Here is a 16635-nt window from a genome sequence, read left to right as displayed (position 1 = left end):
ATAATAATAATAAAATATATATATATATATATATATATATATATATATATATATATATATATACACACACACACACACACACACACATATACATATATATATACATACAGGGGCATTAACATCAGTGTAGACCCCTGGGCATAGCAATGTATTGGGGCCCCTACTGATCCTCCAGCGGTAGGGGTGGGGGAAGCTTTGATGTCCCGCGGGTGGTAGGGGGTATTATAATAACCGCTCAGCATGTAGGGCCTGGATCAGTAATTTCCACTAATTACCCCTTTACTGCACAGATGGTGGGAGATGGGGTGGGAGAAGGGGGCATTGGGCTGAATGAAGGGGCCCTGATACATAACTTCCAGGGTGGTAGAGGATGTTTAATATGCAGAGGAGGGGTGTATAGTGGAGTGGGCTTATTATTCATAATTTTCTGGTGGGAGGACATCTTGCTTGACTGCAGATATCTCCAGTTCCCATAAATAGATTTCTTAGATTTTAATGGAATTAAAAACTAGAGAATCCCACCTACCAAATGGTATTGGAGACTAGGGAATCAGAGTTCAGGAGGCAGAGCAATCCGCCAACGAGAATATGAAACTACATACCAGGTGTGTGGAGCTGGAGCTGGAGCAGTAACCAGCTGCTGGAAGGCTGATATCTCTGGTTTTGGAAACAGTAGAGACAAGCTACTAGTGTCTATCAAAGGGGGAGAGTCTCATCTTTTGGAATATACTCTCAGAAAAACTCTGTCAGATAGAACCTGAAATATCTGACTAGGAAGAGCAATTAACAGTCTTGGATGGGGACCACTGCTTTGAAGTCAGATATCTCCGGTTCCCAAGGGCCGATTTTTAAAATTCTTGTACCCATGGAAAGAGGGGACCCTCAGCTTTCAGCCTAGGTCCCTTAGACTCCTAGGGGGGTTTCTGGGTACTCAGAAACCCCCCATGCGTGCGCTACTGCGGCACCCTTAAGTATCAGAATATTTTTTTCACTGCACCCCTAGGCCAAAAGTTTGTTACTGATATTAAGTAAGTTGTGATTAAATGGTTTTCCTTAGGTCCAGTTATGTGGTGAGAAACATGATTCACTTCTGTTTACCCACATATTCTTGATTGAAAGCCACAAGAACTGATTTGGACTATTTCATTGGCCATAAATAATTTGAATTGGTTCTGGACCACCAACCTGAGGCTCCCCTGCAAGTGCTCAGAGGTACCCCAGGGAGCCTAGGCGCACAGTTTGGGAACCACTGAATTACCCAATAAAAAAGGTATTCAGCAAAATCAAAATGCCTCATTGATCCTTATATAGGAAACATTGCAAAGGAATAGAAAACTGCATATATGTACAATAAATATTGGATATAATTTTGCACGTTGTATTAGAAATCTAACTAAGTGGAAATCCTTTTGAACGTGAATTTATATAAATACAAATGCAATTCTTTTACAGACAAGCCATGGAAAAGCAGCTGACCGTAAGGCCGGTTTCACACAGTCCGGCTCCGGCCAGGGAGCCATGCCGCACACATTAGTTGTGAATGGACACTATTGTGTCCATTCACACGGGACGGCCACACTGTTGCAGCCAGATCCCGCCACTGGAAGGGACGGCTGCCGGGCTGTAGCCATCCCCTCCATGATAAAGTATTGTGTGCGGCACGGCTCCCTGGCCGTGCGGGATTTCACCGTCCGGCAGGAGCCGGAGTGTGTGAAACCAGCCTAAGAGCCACGGAGTTCCTCACAGAAAGTTACATACAACTTATAGCAAGAGCTAATGTAGTCCTAAGGTTGCAAGATACATGATGTGGGAACACAAGTGTGCAGATGCATCTCTAACCACTTTTTAGTGCAGGGCTGGGCAACACCGGCCCTCCAGATGTTAGTGAGCTACACATCCCAGGATGCTTTGCATTAGTTTTGCTATGTGGCCATGCTGAAACTGATGCAAGGCATGCTGGGATGTGTAGTTCATCAACATCTGGAGGGCCGGTGTTGCCCAGCCCTGTTTTAGTGCCTAGTTATGGTGTGTACACAGAATAACTGTTACTTCTAGAGTAAATGCAGAAGGAATGACACCAGAGCCACCTATTGAATATCAAAATGACACTTTAATTGTTAATAAATAGACAATTATTCAACGTGATGAAGTTTTAACTACATAATAAAATCCAGCTGTATTCTTTTTCCTTGTTCATTTAAGCTAGCTTGAGTACATCTTTAACCATTTCACCGATGCCGTCGAAGATCTCATGTATTGGGCTATTACACATGAAAGCGCTGGTAGTCACCAGTTTATTTTTCGTGTCCACATGAACTTCATGGACTTGTTTGTTGACATGTTTACAGCCAAGCTGTTTAATGGCTCCAGCGGTTCCTGCATGGGGCCACCTGCGGAAGAGAAGGGACATGCGGTTACAATAGTGATAAAATGACCGTGTAAAGTACAATAGAAAGGACTTCCACATTACCAGCATTTATTTCTTACATAAGTCTGTGATGCTAGAACAGACTACTCCAATCTGAAGTGGGCATCTGGCTGTGGTGGAACTACAGGACGTATAGGGAGTTACTGTAACACATCCCACAGAGCAGTGGTCAGGGAACTCGGTCCTCATTACCCCACGCAGTGCATGTTTTGCAGGTCTCCTCACAGAATCACAAGTGAAATAATTAACTCCACCTGCAGACCTTATAAAATGTGTCTGAGTAATTAGTACACCTGCTGGGTTACCAGCAAAACATGCACTGTGTGGGGCAATGAGGACACAGTTCCCTGACCACTGCCATAGAGCCATATTATGATCACCTCTGATATATATTACAAGTTCTAATTCAGATATAGGTCAGAAGGAGAACAGCTGGAGATACAGGTTCTGGTGTTGGATGAACTCAGGCCTTCTTCCTTCATTCCCCTTCAAATTTAGTGAATGAGCTAAAGATACATGTGGACAGAGTTGGACTGGCACTAAATGCTGACTCTGGCATTTAAAGCCTACCAGCCCCATGCTGTGGGTTTCACACACAGCTCTGTGGGTTTCACACACAGCTCTGTGGGTTTCACACACAGCTCTGTGGGTTTCACACACAGCTCTGTGGGTTTCACACACAGCTAGACTACAAGCTGATGGGGCATAGCTGTTGCAGAAGGGACACACTGAAATTTAGTAGGCAAAGTCACAAGGGAGAGGAGTTAACTGCACCTGGGTGTTATCCTTCCAAGGGGTGACACCCAAATGCTCCTCCTCCCTGACAGGAGCGTGTTGCTGCAGTGTGACATTATCCTACAGCATGGGTCCTCAAACTGCGGCCCTCCAGATGTTGTGAAACTACAAATCCCAGCATGCCTTGCACAGTTTTGCTATAATGGAGTGTTAAAACTGTGGCTAGGCATGCTGGGATTTGTAGTTTCAAAACATCTGGAGGGCCGCAGTCTGAGGACCCATGTCCTACAGCAACTGGCTCCTGTCATGGAGAAGGAGTTGGCATTGCAAGCAGTGATCTCTGCGGATGCTGGGCACACCCCTGGAGTGAGGCAATTGAAGGGTTCTTGGAAAATATGGCCCTGCAGTGACAACAGTGTTTGTGGTACTGGCCGCACCAGGGGTCACCTACTACAGTGTCCCCAATGGTAGTAATAAATGGATGGGTGGGGGGGGGGGGGGGGGGGTAGAGATATATGATAACTGTGGGTGGTAATAGAAGTAGGGACATGACAGTGCACACCTCAATGAATTCTTACACATACCATGTAGACGCAGTGTCTGAGGGGCTGATGACTGACCTACTACATATTAACACCTGTCCTCCTCCATGTATTTGTAGTGCAGAGCCTGCACAGGCCTAGTGTGTGCCTAGATGGCCGCTGGCACAGCTCAGGCAGCAGTGCACTAATAGGTCACAACGTGTGACTGTGGATATAGTGTGAAGAGGTCAGAGGCTGCCTCTTTGGATCAGTAATCTGATTGGTGACAGTCATCAAGGAGGGAGGCCTGGGGCATTTGCCCACCTCCTAGATCAGCAATGCCAACCAGGCAAAACTGTCTGCCCATAGCACCAGCTGGTCAGTCCGGCCTTTCATATAGATAATCAATAATAAAAATTCCAAATCTGTAATCGCACACGGATCAATAGCATTCACTCTGTATCAGGTATAGGGTCTGCAAATCTTCATAGTGGTTTATATACAGTATGGGAGATTTTTGCATAGCTTTAAAAGGAAAGTACGGCCACAATTATTCACACATATTGCTGAGACATACTTGTCACACTCTGTATCGCAGCCAACAGTCACTTCACACCCAGGGAGCAGCTTTGCAGCCAGCACAGGGGAGATACAGCACAGGCCAATGGGCTTCTTAGCAGCATGAAATCCCTTAATAGCTTCTTCAACAGCTGTTAGAACGGAGCAGTCCTTCCCTGTCACTGCCCACGAAGAGAGATTTTTAGCAACTCCAAAACCTCCTGGTAAAGGAGAGAGAAAACAGAATGAAAATCTCCATCACATTTATGGTACTTTTGTTTGTGCAGATCTATCACCCTCTGTATGACTGTACCTGGTATGATGAGTGCATCATAGTCACCGACTTTCAGATCTGCAAGGTCTTTAATATCTCCTCTTGCAATCCGCGCACTCTCTGTGAGCACATTCCGCTTTTCCTCAGTGGGCTGTCCTTTCACATGGTCCACAACGTGCATCTGGTCTATATTGGGTGCGAAAAGCACATACTGCAGGAGGAACAGGGAGAGAGCGCTTTATTACACTAGGAATATGGATACTACATGCAAAGTAACATCAGAGGCAAGCACACAGCACCATGGGAGCTTATGTGATTAATGTATACAGGGCAGAGCTGTACTACGCTGAGAGATGCATTAAAAAGCCTATTAGGATACTCCAGAGGAGAAAAAAAAAAAAAAAAAAATTTGGTAATTGTGTATTTTCACGGCACCCGATATATCGGTGCGATCCGAAGCAATTTTTGACCTTTTCAGAATGATTTTATATAGTGTGGCGAGCGCAGTAATCCGCGTCCCCTCGTGGGGCTCGCCGTGCTCTCCACACTATATAAAATCAACTCCATGCGTAGTGGATAGTGGGGTTATGAACAGGTCAAAAATCGCATCGATATATCGGCCGATATATTGGGTGCCGTGAAACTACACAAGTACCAAAATTTTGCCCACACATAACAACATCTGCTATACACACTGTAAAGTCCTTGTTCCCCGCCACCTAGATGCGAGGAAGAATTGGGCAGCAGACCCCCTTCCCTCCTACAGATGTAGCCACGCTTATCATTGCAGTGTCAATCACCATGTGCGACTCACATGGCAATTGGCGCAGTCCCATAACCGCACGTGTACATGTGATTCGCTCCTGGGGCTCATAGAATGGACTGAGTGACAACATAGTAGCATGGCGATTCCACGCCACAGGTGCGAGTTTGGCTACATCTGTATCATTTAAAATGCATAATTGGTACTCTTTACTTAGAAGGGCGCCCACGATTTTGATCGTGGGCATCGTTAGTAAAAAATCTCGGGCATCTCGGGCATTGAATGCACTAAAAAAATCGGGTGCGATCAACCGACGAGATGCCCGAGATTTCCCATAGGGAACAATGTTAAATGTCTCAATTGACCCAATTTTCCTGTTCAATGCCTCAATTGACCCGATTTTTCCATAGGAAACAATGTTAAATGGGCCACAGAGGCCAAATGGGCACCCTGAAGTGTATAATGGCCACCCGAATTGTTAACGCCACCCCACGATCAACGTCAACCCGATGCGTGGCGAGCGCAGCGAGCCCGCGAGGGGCGGCGGTACGCGTCCTACGACCTTTTCATACCCCCACTATCCACGTCGGCGTGGAGTTGAGAATAGAAAGTGTGGCGAGCGCAGCGAGCCACCGAGCCCGAAGCGTGGCGAGCGCAGCGAGCCCCGCGAGGGTACGCGGACAGCTGTGAAGCCCGCGAGGGGACGCGGATACCTGTGAAGGTATCCGCGTCCGCTCGCCACGCTTCGGGCTCGGTGGCTCGCCACACTTTCTATTCTCAACTCCACGCCGACGTGGATAGTGGGGGTATGAAAAGGTCGTAGGACGCGTACCGCCGCCCCTCGCGGGCTCGCTGTGCTCGCCACGCATCGGGTTGACGTTGATCGTGGGGTGGCGTTAACAATTCGGGTGGCCATTATACACTTCAGGGTGCCTATTTGGCCTCTGTGGCCCATTTAACATTGTTTCCTATGGAAAAATCGGGTCAATTGAGGCATTGAACAGGAAAATCGGGTCAATTGAGACATTTAACATTGTTCCCTATGGGAAATCTCGGGCATCTCGTCTGTCGCATCGCACCTGATTTTTTAGTGCATTCAATGCCCGAGATGGGCGCCCTTCTAAGTAAAGAGTACCGCATAATTTCCTTGAAGGAAAACATGGGACAGTATCAAGTGGTTAATAAGTTTCAGGGAAAGTCATTAAGTTTTTTTTTACAAGCCTACATTATTAGTCATGTAAGCAATGTAAGGGTGTCAGCTATCTGGCTTGTTTACAGACAGTTTCTTATAAATGGATGTTAATGGAGCTGAAGGCTGTTTAAGCTTGAAGCATGATAAGAGCCCTGACTTAGGGTCAGCAAAAGTTCAGGCAGTGAAAAAACTCTGCTAGGTTTTTCTGCCTAGTGATAAGGTGGGCAGAAGTAGTTAGCCTATCAGGAGTTAAGGGGGAGGGTACATTTTAGCACTACTTAAGCTCTAGGGACCATGTGACCTCCACCTTCTTACCTTTGGAAGTGCTGGTTCCTGTGGGTCCTGCGCAGATCTGGTGAGTGTTAATTTCTTCTTTACATCTCTGTATTTGAAAATGTCCAGGCCACGTCGCTCTGCTCCCCCTCCCCGCCGTCTGGTGGACGCTGCCAGGCCCCTTGCGGGGTACCGGCGGCCCAGGGTGAGAGTAGTGGCTGTGGAGGATATGGGGGAGGCTTTGCCTGCCCTCTCAGTGGATGCAGGGGGTGATGCGGTGGTTGTGATAGCCCCCCCGCCAACCTCCCCTTCCCCGGCGCCGTCTGCGGTGTTGGGGCAGGGCAGTGAGCGGGCAGGGAGTGGGGAGGGCTTGCGGGCGGAGTCGGCGGCACCGGAGGTGCTAACGGAGGGGACGGAGGCAGCGGGGAGCGTAGCGTCGGGCGGGGTACAGGCCGCAGCGCTGGCTGGTGCGCGGCCTGGGCGCGAGGTGGGTGACGCGCCGGATGACGCGGCAGCGCTCACAGCTCGCGGGGATGTGCGGGAAGTGCAGGCCTCGGCTCTGGTGAGCGCGAGGCCTGACACGGCAACGCAGGCGGCGGGGAACTCCTCAGAGCCTGCTGAGGCTGGGGGGTCCCCCGCTCTGCAAGGGGGCATACAAGCGCCAGGTGTGGGGGCTGGTAATGAAGCGTTGGCTTCCCTTGCGGGGAGCAACGCTAACGGGCAAGTGAACTCAGTGGCTGTGGGGAGTGAGGCTGCTGGGGGGGGCAGGAATGGTGAGGGGGGTGGGGGGGTGGTGAGCGATCAGGCTGCTCCTGTGGTGACAGGAACAGGGGGATTCGCTATGGGGGATTTTGTGCCTGCAAGTAACATGAATGTGGGTTCTGTGACAGGAGGATTGAGTAGCCTCAGACCCCAATATAGAGTGGGGATGGGGACAAGTGTTGTGGGTCTCCCTAATGCTGGGGTTAATCAGGGGATTTTTGGTGAGCCAGGGTTGGGGTTTGGTGGCTACAATGCCATGGTGGGGCAGAGGGGTGGTGCAACAGCGCCACCTGCAGGGGCAGGGATGGGAGGAAATGTTTTTTATCCCAGTAGTTCTGTGGGCACATCAGGGCAGATGCAGGGACCTGCAGCAAGTGTTTACCCGGGATTTTCTTCAGGGGGTGGGATTATGTCAGCAGCAACCTGGCAGGGGCCTCATTCCCTCCCAATGCCTCAGGTTTCCCCCATGTTAGGTTGGCAGGGACAGTGGGCCCCGCATAGCTCCCCATATTGGCAGTCCCACATGGGGGGTAGTGGTCAAGGGGGGATGCCCCAGGGGGGCCCCTTTAGGCCTGTTTTTCCCGCGGGTTATGGCTTTCAGCAGAGAGCGGGGTATCATTCGGGGTCTATGGCCCACCCTATGTGGGGGTCCATGGTTTCGCAGGGGTACAGCTCACCCAGTTCAGCGGGCAATGTTTGGGAGCAAGGGTCATGTTATGCAGGTTTTTGGCAGCCGCAGATGGGGCAGGGTTACGGGTTTCCCCCGGGAGCGGGGGGGGTTGGGGGGTTTCCCCAAGCATCAGGGGGATATGGTAACCAGATCAGGCCTGCGCACCAGCAGCGGACCCCGCTTTCAAGTGCTTTTGAGGTTGTCCCTCCGGCCATGGCGGAGGCTTCGGCGTCCGTTGTGGCCGAAGGGGGCAGTGTTGTTTCTTCCCCCCCCCCCCCGTCTCTTGTTGTGTCTTCACAGGCGAGTGTGGGTGCAGGGACGGCAATGGCAGCCAGGAGGAGAAGTCGAGAAGTCCGATCAGAGCCAAGGACAGCCCCTGAAACGTCTGCAGCAGTTTCCGGGTCGGCCGTTGCGGCTGACGAAGCTCCGGGGACATCAGGCACGGGTGAGTGTGCGGTTCATACATCTTGTGATTCTACAGATAGTGACACCAGTAGTGTGGGGTCGGATTCCCCTCGGCGCCCGCGTAAGTTAGCTAGGATGATTGCACGCCAGGTCGCTAAGGTTACCACAAAGGACAAGCCTTTGGGTACAAGCGCTGCTCCTCCTCCTGCGGAGCCACCCCTGTTCACCGAGATGGTTCACTGTGCGAACACAGCGGTCACCAGGGGCATTCGTAAGAGGATGAAAGAAAAGATTAGAAAGGGGAAATATGTGGATATTTTTACTCTGACGGATGACATGAAGCAGGCCTTTGAGAAGGCAAAAAAGGCAGACGGAATAGGAGAAAATGCCTTTAGAAATTTTCACCAGTGGCTCAAGGGGTTTTTAGTTTTTGCAGCTTGTTATGCCGAGACCAGGGTTGGGGAATACCCCAATCTTATAAAATATTTGTTTTTGGTACACGAGATGTACTTGAAAACAAAGGGGTATTCCTGGCGGGAGTATGACGAAAAGTTTCGTCGAAAACAGGATGGTAACGCGGTGTTGCCCATGGGGTTCAAAGATGTTGAGGTCTGGCTGGAGGTCACTCAGCAGACAAGGCCTCTGGGGGAAGGTGCGGGAAAAAAGGTGGCAGCGGCGCCAGCTCAGTCCCCCAAGGTAGCGGGCAAAGGCAAGTGTTTTGCTTATAATGAAGGGAAGTGCAACAGGGGGGCGAATTGTCGTTTTCGCCACTCCTGCAGAGTTTGCGGGTCCAGTCACCCAGCAAAAGATTGCACCGCAGCCCCAGCGGGTAGGGCCGGTGATGCCAGTGAAGCCGCTGGAGGTCACAAGTAAGGCTCCTTCGCCTATAGTGGTGGCTGAGTTAGTCCGGTGGCTCAGGAACTACCCGGATCGTGAGGCTGCCAGTTTTTTGTTGAATGGTTTTCGTTGGGGTTTTCAGTTGCCAATTGAGGGTTCAGTACATGTTGTTGCGGTTAGGAATTTAAAATCGGCCAGGGATTTTCCTCTCATTGTCCGACAGAAAGTGGATGCCGAAATAGCGTTAGGGCGTATGTGCGGGCCATATGCGGTACCGCCAATACAGGGTTTGTGCATTTCTCCGGTGGGTGTTGTACCAAAGAGCACCCCGGGAAAGTTCAGGTTGATCCAACACCTATCTCACCCCCATGGGGGGTCGGTTAATGATGCCATACCGGAAGAGCTGTGTAGGGTTAGGTACCAGTTATTCGAGGAGGCCTTGCAGTTAGTGAGAGGCTGTGGCCGTAATGCGTTGTTAGCAAAGGTAGATGTCGAAGCTGCTTTTAGGTTGTTACCAATACACCCGGATTCCTTGCGGTTCCTGGGTTTCAAGTTAGGTAGTGAGTTTTTTGTGGATAGATGTCTTCCTATGGGGTGCTCGGTTTCTTGCGCGTATTTTGAAAGGTTTAGTTGTTTTTTGCATTGGTGCATTCAGTCGGTTTCAGGGCATCAGGGTATTGCTCATTACCTTGATGACTTCCTTTTGGTGGGTCAGGGCGGGAGCAAAGTTTGCGAGAAGTTATTGGAGGTCACTGAGAGGGTTTTCAGAACGCTAGGGGTGCCCATAGCGGAAGGGAAAACGGAAGGCCCAACACATTGCCTCAGTTATCTGGGAATCGAAATCGATTCCCAGGCGGGATGCTGCCGTCTACCGGCGGACAAGGTACAGAAGCTTTTGGGTCTCATTGAGGATTGCCTGGGTAAGCGGAAAGTGCGGTTAAAACAGGTTCAGTCCTTATTGGGATCTTTCAACTTTGCGTGCAGAATCATACCCATGGGTCGTGTGTTTTGTCGCAAATTGGAACGTGCAACAGCTGGGGTTGCTCGGCTCCATCATTCGGTTTACCTATCCAGAGAAATCAGGGAGGATTTAAAGGTTTGGTCCTCTTTTTTGGTTTCTTTCAACAGGGTAGTGTTGTGGCCTGCACCTCCTTGCTACAACAGTGCGTTGCAGTTATTTACGGATGCGTCAGGCAGTTGTGGGTTTGGGGCCTTTTTCAGGTTGGAATGGTGTGTTGCGGGATGGCCAAAGTCCTGGGTGGATAGGGGCTTTACTAGGAACCTTCTGTTGTTGGAGCTGTTTCCCATTGTGGTGTCCCTGGTGTTGTGGGCCCGTGAATTGGCCGATAGGCAGGTAGTTTTTCGGTGCGACAACATGGGGGTGGTGCACGCAATAAACAATCAGAGGAGTTCATGCCCGTTCACCTTGCGGTTGCTCAGGCATCTAGTATTGCAGTGTCTTCAATTTAATATTAATTTCTCTGCCAGGCATGTGCCTGGCATAGAGAATAACATTGCGGATGCATTGTCCCGTTTCCAATGGGTTAGGTTCCGGGAGTTGGTACCCGGGGCTTCTCCTGTGGGTTTGACATGCCCGCCTTTTGTCTGGCAGATCATCGAACCGGGTTAGTGGGGCTGGCCAGGAACGCTCTGGCTCCTTCCACACAAAGGGCATATGATGCAGCATGGAGGGATTGGCAGGCTTTCCTGGGTAGGTATGGTCGGGAAGGTGAGTCCATGGAAGACAGGTTGGGTGTTTTTGTGTGGGAGCACTACGAAGCGGGTAGGGCTAAAGGGGCCATGTCGATTGCCCTTGCGGGCATAGCTTTTCATTCTAAGCTGCGGGGTCAGGAGGACCCCACTCGGTCCTTTGTGTTGGCCAAGGCCATGAAAGGGTGGGCCAGGGCCAACCCGGCAACAAAGGACGCAAGGCGTCCCATTGATTTGGTACTGCTGAAAAATCTGGTTAAGGTTTTAGCGGATGTTGGGGAATCTCCATTTGAGGTGTTGCTTTTTAGGACCGCTTTTGTGTTTGCATTTTTCGGGGCATTTAGAGTAAGCGAATTGGTGGCTAAGAACAAAGCGGGCAAAGAGGCTGGTTTGCTGGTGGGCAACGTCAAAATAGGTAGTGGCAGCGTGTTATGCAGGTTGGCTAAGTCCAAAACAGATCAGCTGGGGAAGGGGCGCTGGGTCACATTGCAGGCGCAATGCGCTAAGGATATATGCCCGCTCAGCTTGGCGCAAGCTTATTTAGGAATCCGCCCTGCGGGGATTCAAGGGCAGTTTTTGTTGCATGCAGATGGGAGTTCAATGTCAAAGTTTCAATTTGCTGCGGTTTTAAAACAGTGTTTAGTGGTACTGGGACTAAGGCCCCAGGAGTATGGGACCCATTCCTTTCGGATTGGGTCGGCTACACAGGCGGCGGCGTCCGGATCGTCGGTAAGTGAGATCCGGGCGCTAGGCCGGTGGAAGTCAAATGCATACAAGTCTTATGTTCGTTTAGATAAGTTGTAGATGCGCCTGTTGCGCCAACCCTAAAACGAAGTTTACTGTCGGTTTTGGAACGGCAGCGTTCCGGAATCGATGGTGTGAAGGTTGTTTTTACTTTTTCCTCCACGGGGGCCTTAATTCAATTGGCAAAACTGGTCCACGGGAGGTTTTTTAAGTTTTCTCCTTCACATGGGTTGATTATGTATCAAGTTGTGTTTTTCAAGATTAAGATACTGATGTTAGGGAATCTCCTTATTTTTTCAGTTCCAACGGATTCATCAGGACAAATATGGCTCATCGGCCATTCTTTTATTTATTGGGCCGGGAGGCATCCAATGGCAAGAAGGTCACACGATTATCTTGGTGATAGGCAGGTCAGGTGGATAGGTGTCCGGGGTCTGCGTTGGGTCGAGTTCCTGAAATTGCTCATGAGGCATGAGAGGAACTGGGGCAGGCCTGAGTGGCTGGTCATTCATCTTGGGGGTAATGATCTGGGTATTACCAAAGGGATTGACTTGATTCTAAGCATCAAGTCGGATCTGGTGGCGTTGAGGGCACACTGGCCTAATGTTAAGGTGGTGTGGTCGGAGATAATTCCCAGGTTTCATTGGCGGGGTGCAGTTAGGATCTCCGCCATTGAAAAGGCTCGCAAGAAGGTGAACTCCGCAATAGGAGTTTTTGTGAGAGCCATGGGAGGAATTGTCGTCAAACATCCTTCGCTGGTCTTGGACAGTGTGAGGTTTTATCGTGAGGATGGGGTGCATCTTTCCCCTGCGGGAAATTGCATCTTCCTGGAGGATATTTTTAGAGTTTGGGCATGAGTAGGCGGGTTAATGGCCTTTCGGGTTTTATAATGGGGATGGCGGTGGAGGTTGCCTTAAGGCAACCTTTGTTGTGGCGGAAAGTCGCTACCAGCCAGCGGTCAAAGGGGGGCATAAGCGGTCATCGTGGGACACCACCCCTTTCGTAGGACGGCGAGTGGTCCTCGCCATGCGGGTGGACAAGGGGCGTTCCCCTGCGGGACCGCCCATTTTTTGCTCTGCCAGGTTAGGGGGTGGTGAGATCCTCACGATGCAGGTTGTGCCAGTTAGGAGGCGGTGGTGAACCCCTCCTTAAGTTTAAGTCACATGTTTCAAGTTGACTGGGCTGGCGTGTGGTAGCGTCTAAGAATTTTTGCCATCCTCCATTTTTTAGTTTAACGTTAGGGACTTGATCTTTAAGATCCCAAAATTCCAAATTTAAAATTCTAGTTTAGCTTAACAAGGTCTTCAATAAATAATTCCTTTGACCTTTTTAAACGTAATTCTGGTGTCTGAGTCTTTATTTTGTCTGCGTGAATTATTTGCGTCAGTCTCAAATTATTTTAAGTAGAGGTTTTTGTAATTATGGTTATATAAAGGTTAATTAAGTCATGGGCTACTTAATGGAGCTGAAGGCTGTTTAAGCTTGAAGCATGATAAGAGCCCTGACTTAGGGTCAGCAAAAGTTCAGGCAGTGAAAAAACTCTGCTAGGTTTTTCTGCCTAGTGATAAGGTGGGCAGAAGTAGTTAGCCTATCAGGAGTTAAGGGGGAGGGTACATTTTAGCACTACTTAAGCTCTAGGGACCATGTGACCTCCACCTTCTTACCTTTGGAAGCCCTCCCGCCCTCCCTATTTTAGTACCCAGTGGTGGGATGGCTATCCCTCAGAGTGCTGGTACGATTGGTCTTTTTAAGCAATTTTTGTGGTGGCTTTTCAGCCAAAATGGCGGAAAGTCGCTACCAGCCAGCGGTCAAAGGGGGGCATAAGCGGTCATCGTGGGACACCACCCCTTTCGTAGGACGGCGAGTGGTCCTCGCCATGCGGGTGGACAAGGGGCGTTCCCCTGCGGGACCGCCCATTTTTTGCTCTGCCAGGTTAGGGGGTGGTGAGATCCTCACGATGCAGGTTGTGCCAGTTAGGAGGCGGTGGTGAACCCCTCCTTAAGTTTAAGTCACATGTTTCAAGTTGACTGGGCTGGCGTGTGGTAGCGTCTAAGAATTTTTGCCATCCTCCATTTTTTAGTTTAACGTTAGGGACTTGATCTTTAAGATCCCAAAATTCCAAATTTAAAATTCTAGTTTAGCTTAACAAGGTCTTCAATAAATAATTCCTTTGACCTTTTTAAACGTAATTCTGGTGTCTGAGTCTTTATTTTGTCTGCGTGAATTATTTGCGTCAGTCTCAAATTATTTTAAGTAGAGGTTTTTGTAATTATGGTTATATAAAGGTTAATTAAGTCATGGGCTACTTATCACTATAACAATAAGATTCCACATTGCACAATGCCATCTCCTGTATACCTCCAGGGCTTCCCACCAGTGTACAGCATTTATGTAGAACAAGTGTTAGCACAGGCCAGGAGTTTTGCAAGAAGTCTTGATGTATGGGCTGTATAAAGACAGCCAGTCACAAAAGGTAACAAGTCCTCTTACAAAGTGTGGTTGTCAGGACTATCCACAAATAGCAGATGTCACCCCAAAATTTAAAGTTTATCAGTTTTAAATAGCAAACTTTATAATTGCAGCAGCATAAGCAGAGATCTGAAGGAGAGGTAGAAATAATATTGCAGGTTACATTATTAATGACTACTGTCCAGTAATGACAATATAGAGTACTGATGCGTACACAGCTATGTGCCAGGGTATATTCAGGCAAAGGTGTTTGCCAGAAGAATGGTCAGTATTAAGCTCTGATGCCATTTATATACAGTCTTATTACACTTTATATCTTTATCTGCTTTTTATACAACTGGTACATTATAAAGTGTCATCTCCTATAGTGCTGTGTACACAGCAGATCTAAGGCCCTACACACTAAAACGATTTTTTGGCCGATTTTCGACCGATATATCGGGCGATTTTTGCAGATAATCGGCCGATATATCGAACGATCGGTCGAAAATCGGACAAAAAAATCGTTCTAGTGTGTGGGGTCCTTTAGAATGAGCAGCATTACAGCACCTTGCACAATAGTTACTAGTTGTATAGTGAAGAGCCACAAGTTCATGCACAGTAATGCACTGCACGGTCTGACAGCTTTTAAAAGACCCTGCAAAAAAGTATGATCCCTACGCTCTTGGCTTATACACATTTTGCCCTGTATCGTCTTTTCTCACCTGAGAGCCGGCCCTGCTCAGATGCACAAGCACAGCCGAGGACTCGTGGATCTCGCTGCCATCATACACCCCGCAGCCTGAGAGGATCACTGCCACCTTCTTCTGGGACATGACTGATGCAGGACACTGGCAGGGGAAGCCTGGAATACCCGGAAGTAATAGCAGTTGCTGGAAAGTCGCTTCAGAGAGAGCTGTGTTGTGTTCTGCTGTGTGGCACCTGCCCTTATATACACACACAGAGGGGGCGTGTCTGGGGAGGAGCCTGTACACAGGGAAATGCTGTCTACAATGACTCCACTGTAATTATTACAACTATCGCAGCCCTCGGGGTTTTCCCACACTGTCTGTCACTCACCTAATGATGGGCGCAGCCTAGACCAAATTACAACTGATGGTTTATTTATTTTTTAACAATACGTTTTTATTGTGAATTTTTCATAGAAATAATATGGGGGTACAGAACTTGGAAGGGAAAGAAGGGAGGGGGAGATGAGAGTAAACAAATGATAAAATAATATTTGTACCAATATTTCAGTCTGCATCCATACAAAGTAAGAAATCAAAAGTAAAGTCCTGTAAATAAATAAATAATGTCCAGGACGGACAAAAGATTGCAATGCTTTACCAAAGATTCCATGTGTGTTCCTATGGATCTTTTGTTAAATCTTCAGATCTTTAATGCAGCATTTAAGATCAGAAGATTTAGCAAAAGGGTACTTGTGTAGTTTCACAGCGCCCGATATATCGGATGCGATATTGGCCGGTATATCGATGTGATCCAAAGCGATTTTTGACCTGTTCATTATCCACTACGCATGGAATTGATTTTATATAGTGTGGCGAGTGCAGTAAGCCGTGTCCCCTCACCACACTTTGGGCTCGGTGGCTCGCTGCGCTCACCACACTATATAAAATCAACTCCATGGGTAGTGGATAATGGGGTTATGAACAGGTCAAATATCACTTCGGATCGAATCAATATATCGGCCGATGTCGCATCCGATATATCGGGCGCCGTGAAACTACACAAGTACCAGCAAAAGATCTGCGAGAGCGTGCATCCGACCGATATCCGGCCAATTATCTGTAAAAATCGATTTATCGGAAATCGGTCAATCTGCAAGATAATCATTCTAGTGTGGGCACCTTAACATGTATCTATTAAGTGCATAGATTACATCTAATCTTAACATACTAAAGTGAATATATGTCCTAGGAAATACATTTACTGTTTCAGAATTACTGGTAATTGTAGGAGAAAAACTCACAGTGCTGTAGTTGCTAAAATTGTGATAACTTCTTACCAGAATGTAATATACTTCAAGCACAGAAAAACAATCAATAATAACACATAGATAGATAGATAGATAGATAGATAGATAGATAGATAGATAGATAGATAGATAGATAACAGTTTTGCAAGACTGGTCCCGGTCTCTCCCTTTGATCTGATGATAGCGTGGACACTGATTTCCTTTGCCATCAATATAGGGAAACTATCTGGCACTCCCACATCGATGGCAAAAGTAGTTGACATCGGTCACAAACCATCGATGATTTTAAATCATCGATGGTCGATGGCCATCCCTA

General features: G+C 48.4%; 1 protein-coding gene across 1 annotated transcript; it reads right to left on the bottom strand.

Annotated features, from left to right (window-relative positions):
- Positions 1–2090: 2090 nt before the first annotated feature.
- Positions 2091–15265, bottom strand: LOC146036621 (glutamine amidotransferase-like class 1 domain-containing protein 3, mitochondrial). The gene is made up of 4 exons (XM_083160564.1): positions 15046–15265; positions 4556–4727; positions 4262–4463; positions 2091–2390 (listed from the first exon to the last, which is right to left on the bottom strand). Exons 1-4 carry the CDS (start codon positions 15154–15156, stop codon positions 2198–2200), a joined length of 678 nt encoding a protein of 225 aa, XP_083016690.1. The 5' UTR covers positions 15157–15265; the 3' UTR covers positions 2091–2197.
- Positions 15266–16635: the final 1370 nt, after the last annotated feature.

Source organism: Crinia signifera, chromosome 9 (genome assembly GCF_055691185.1).
Source record: "Crinia signifera chromosome 9, ASM5569118v1, whole genome shotgun sequence".
In the NCBI taxonomy this organism is placed as follows: domain Eukaryota; kingdom Metazoa; phylum Chordata; class Amphibia; order Anura; family Myobatrachidae; genus Crinia; species Crinia signifera.
The sequence above is the reverse complement of the archived record's forward strand: the minus strand, read 5'-3'. Positions and strand labels throughout refer to the sequence as shown.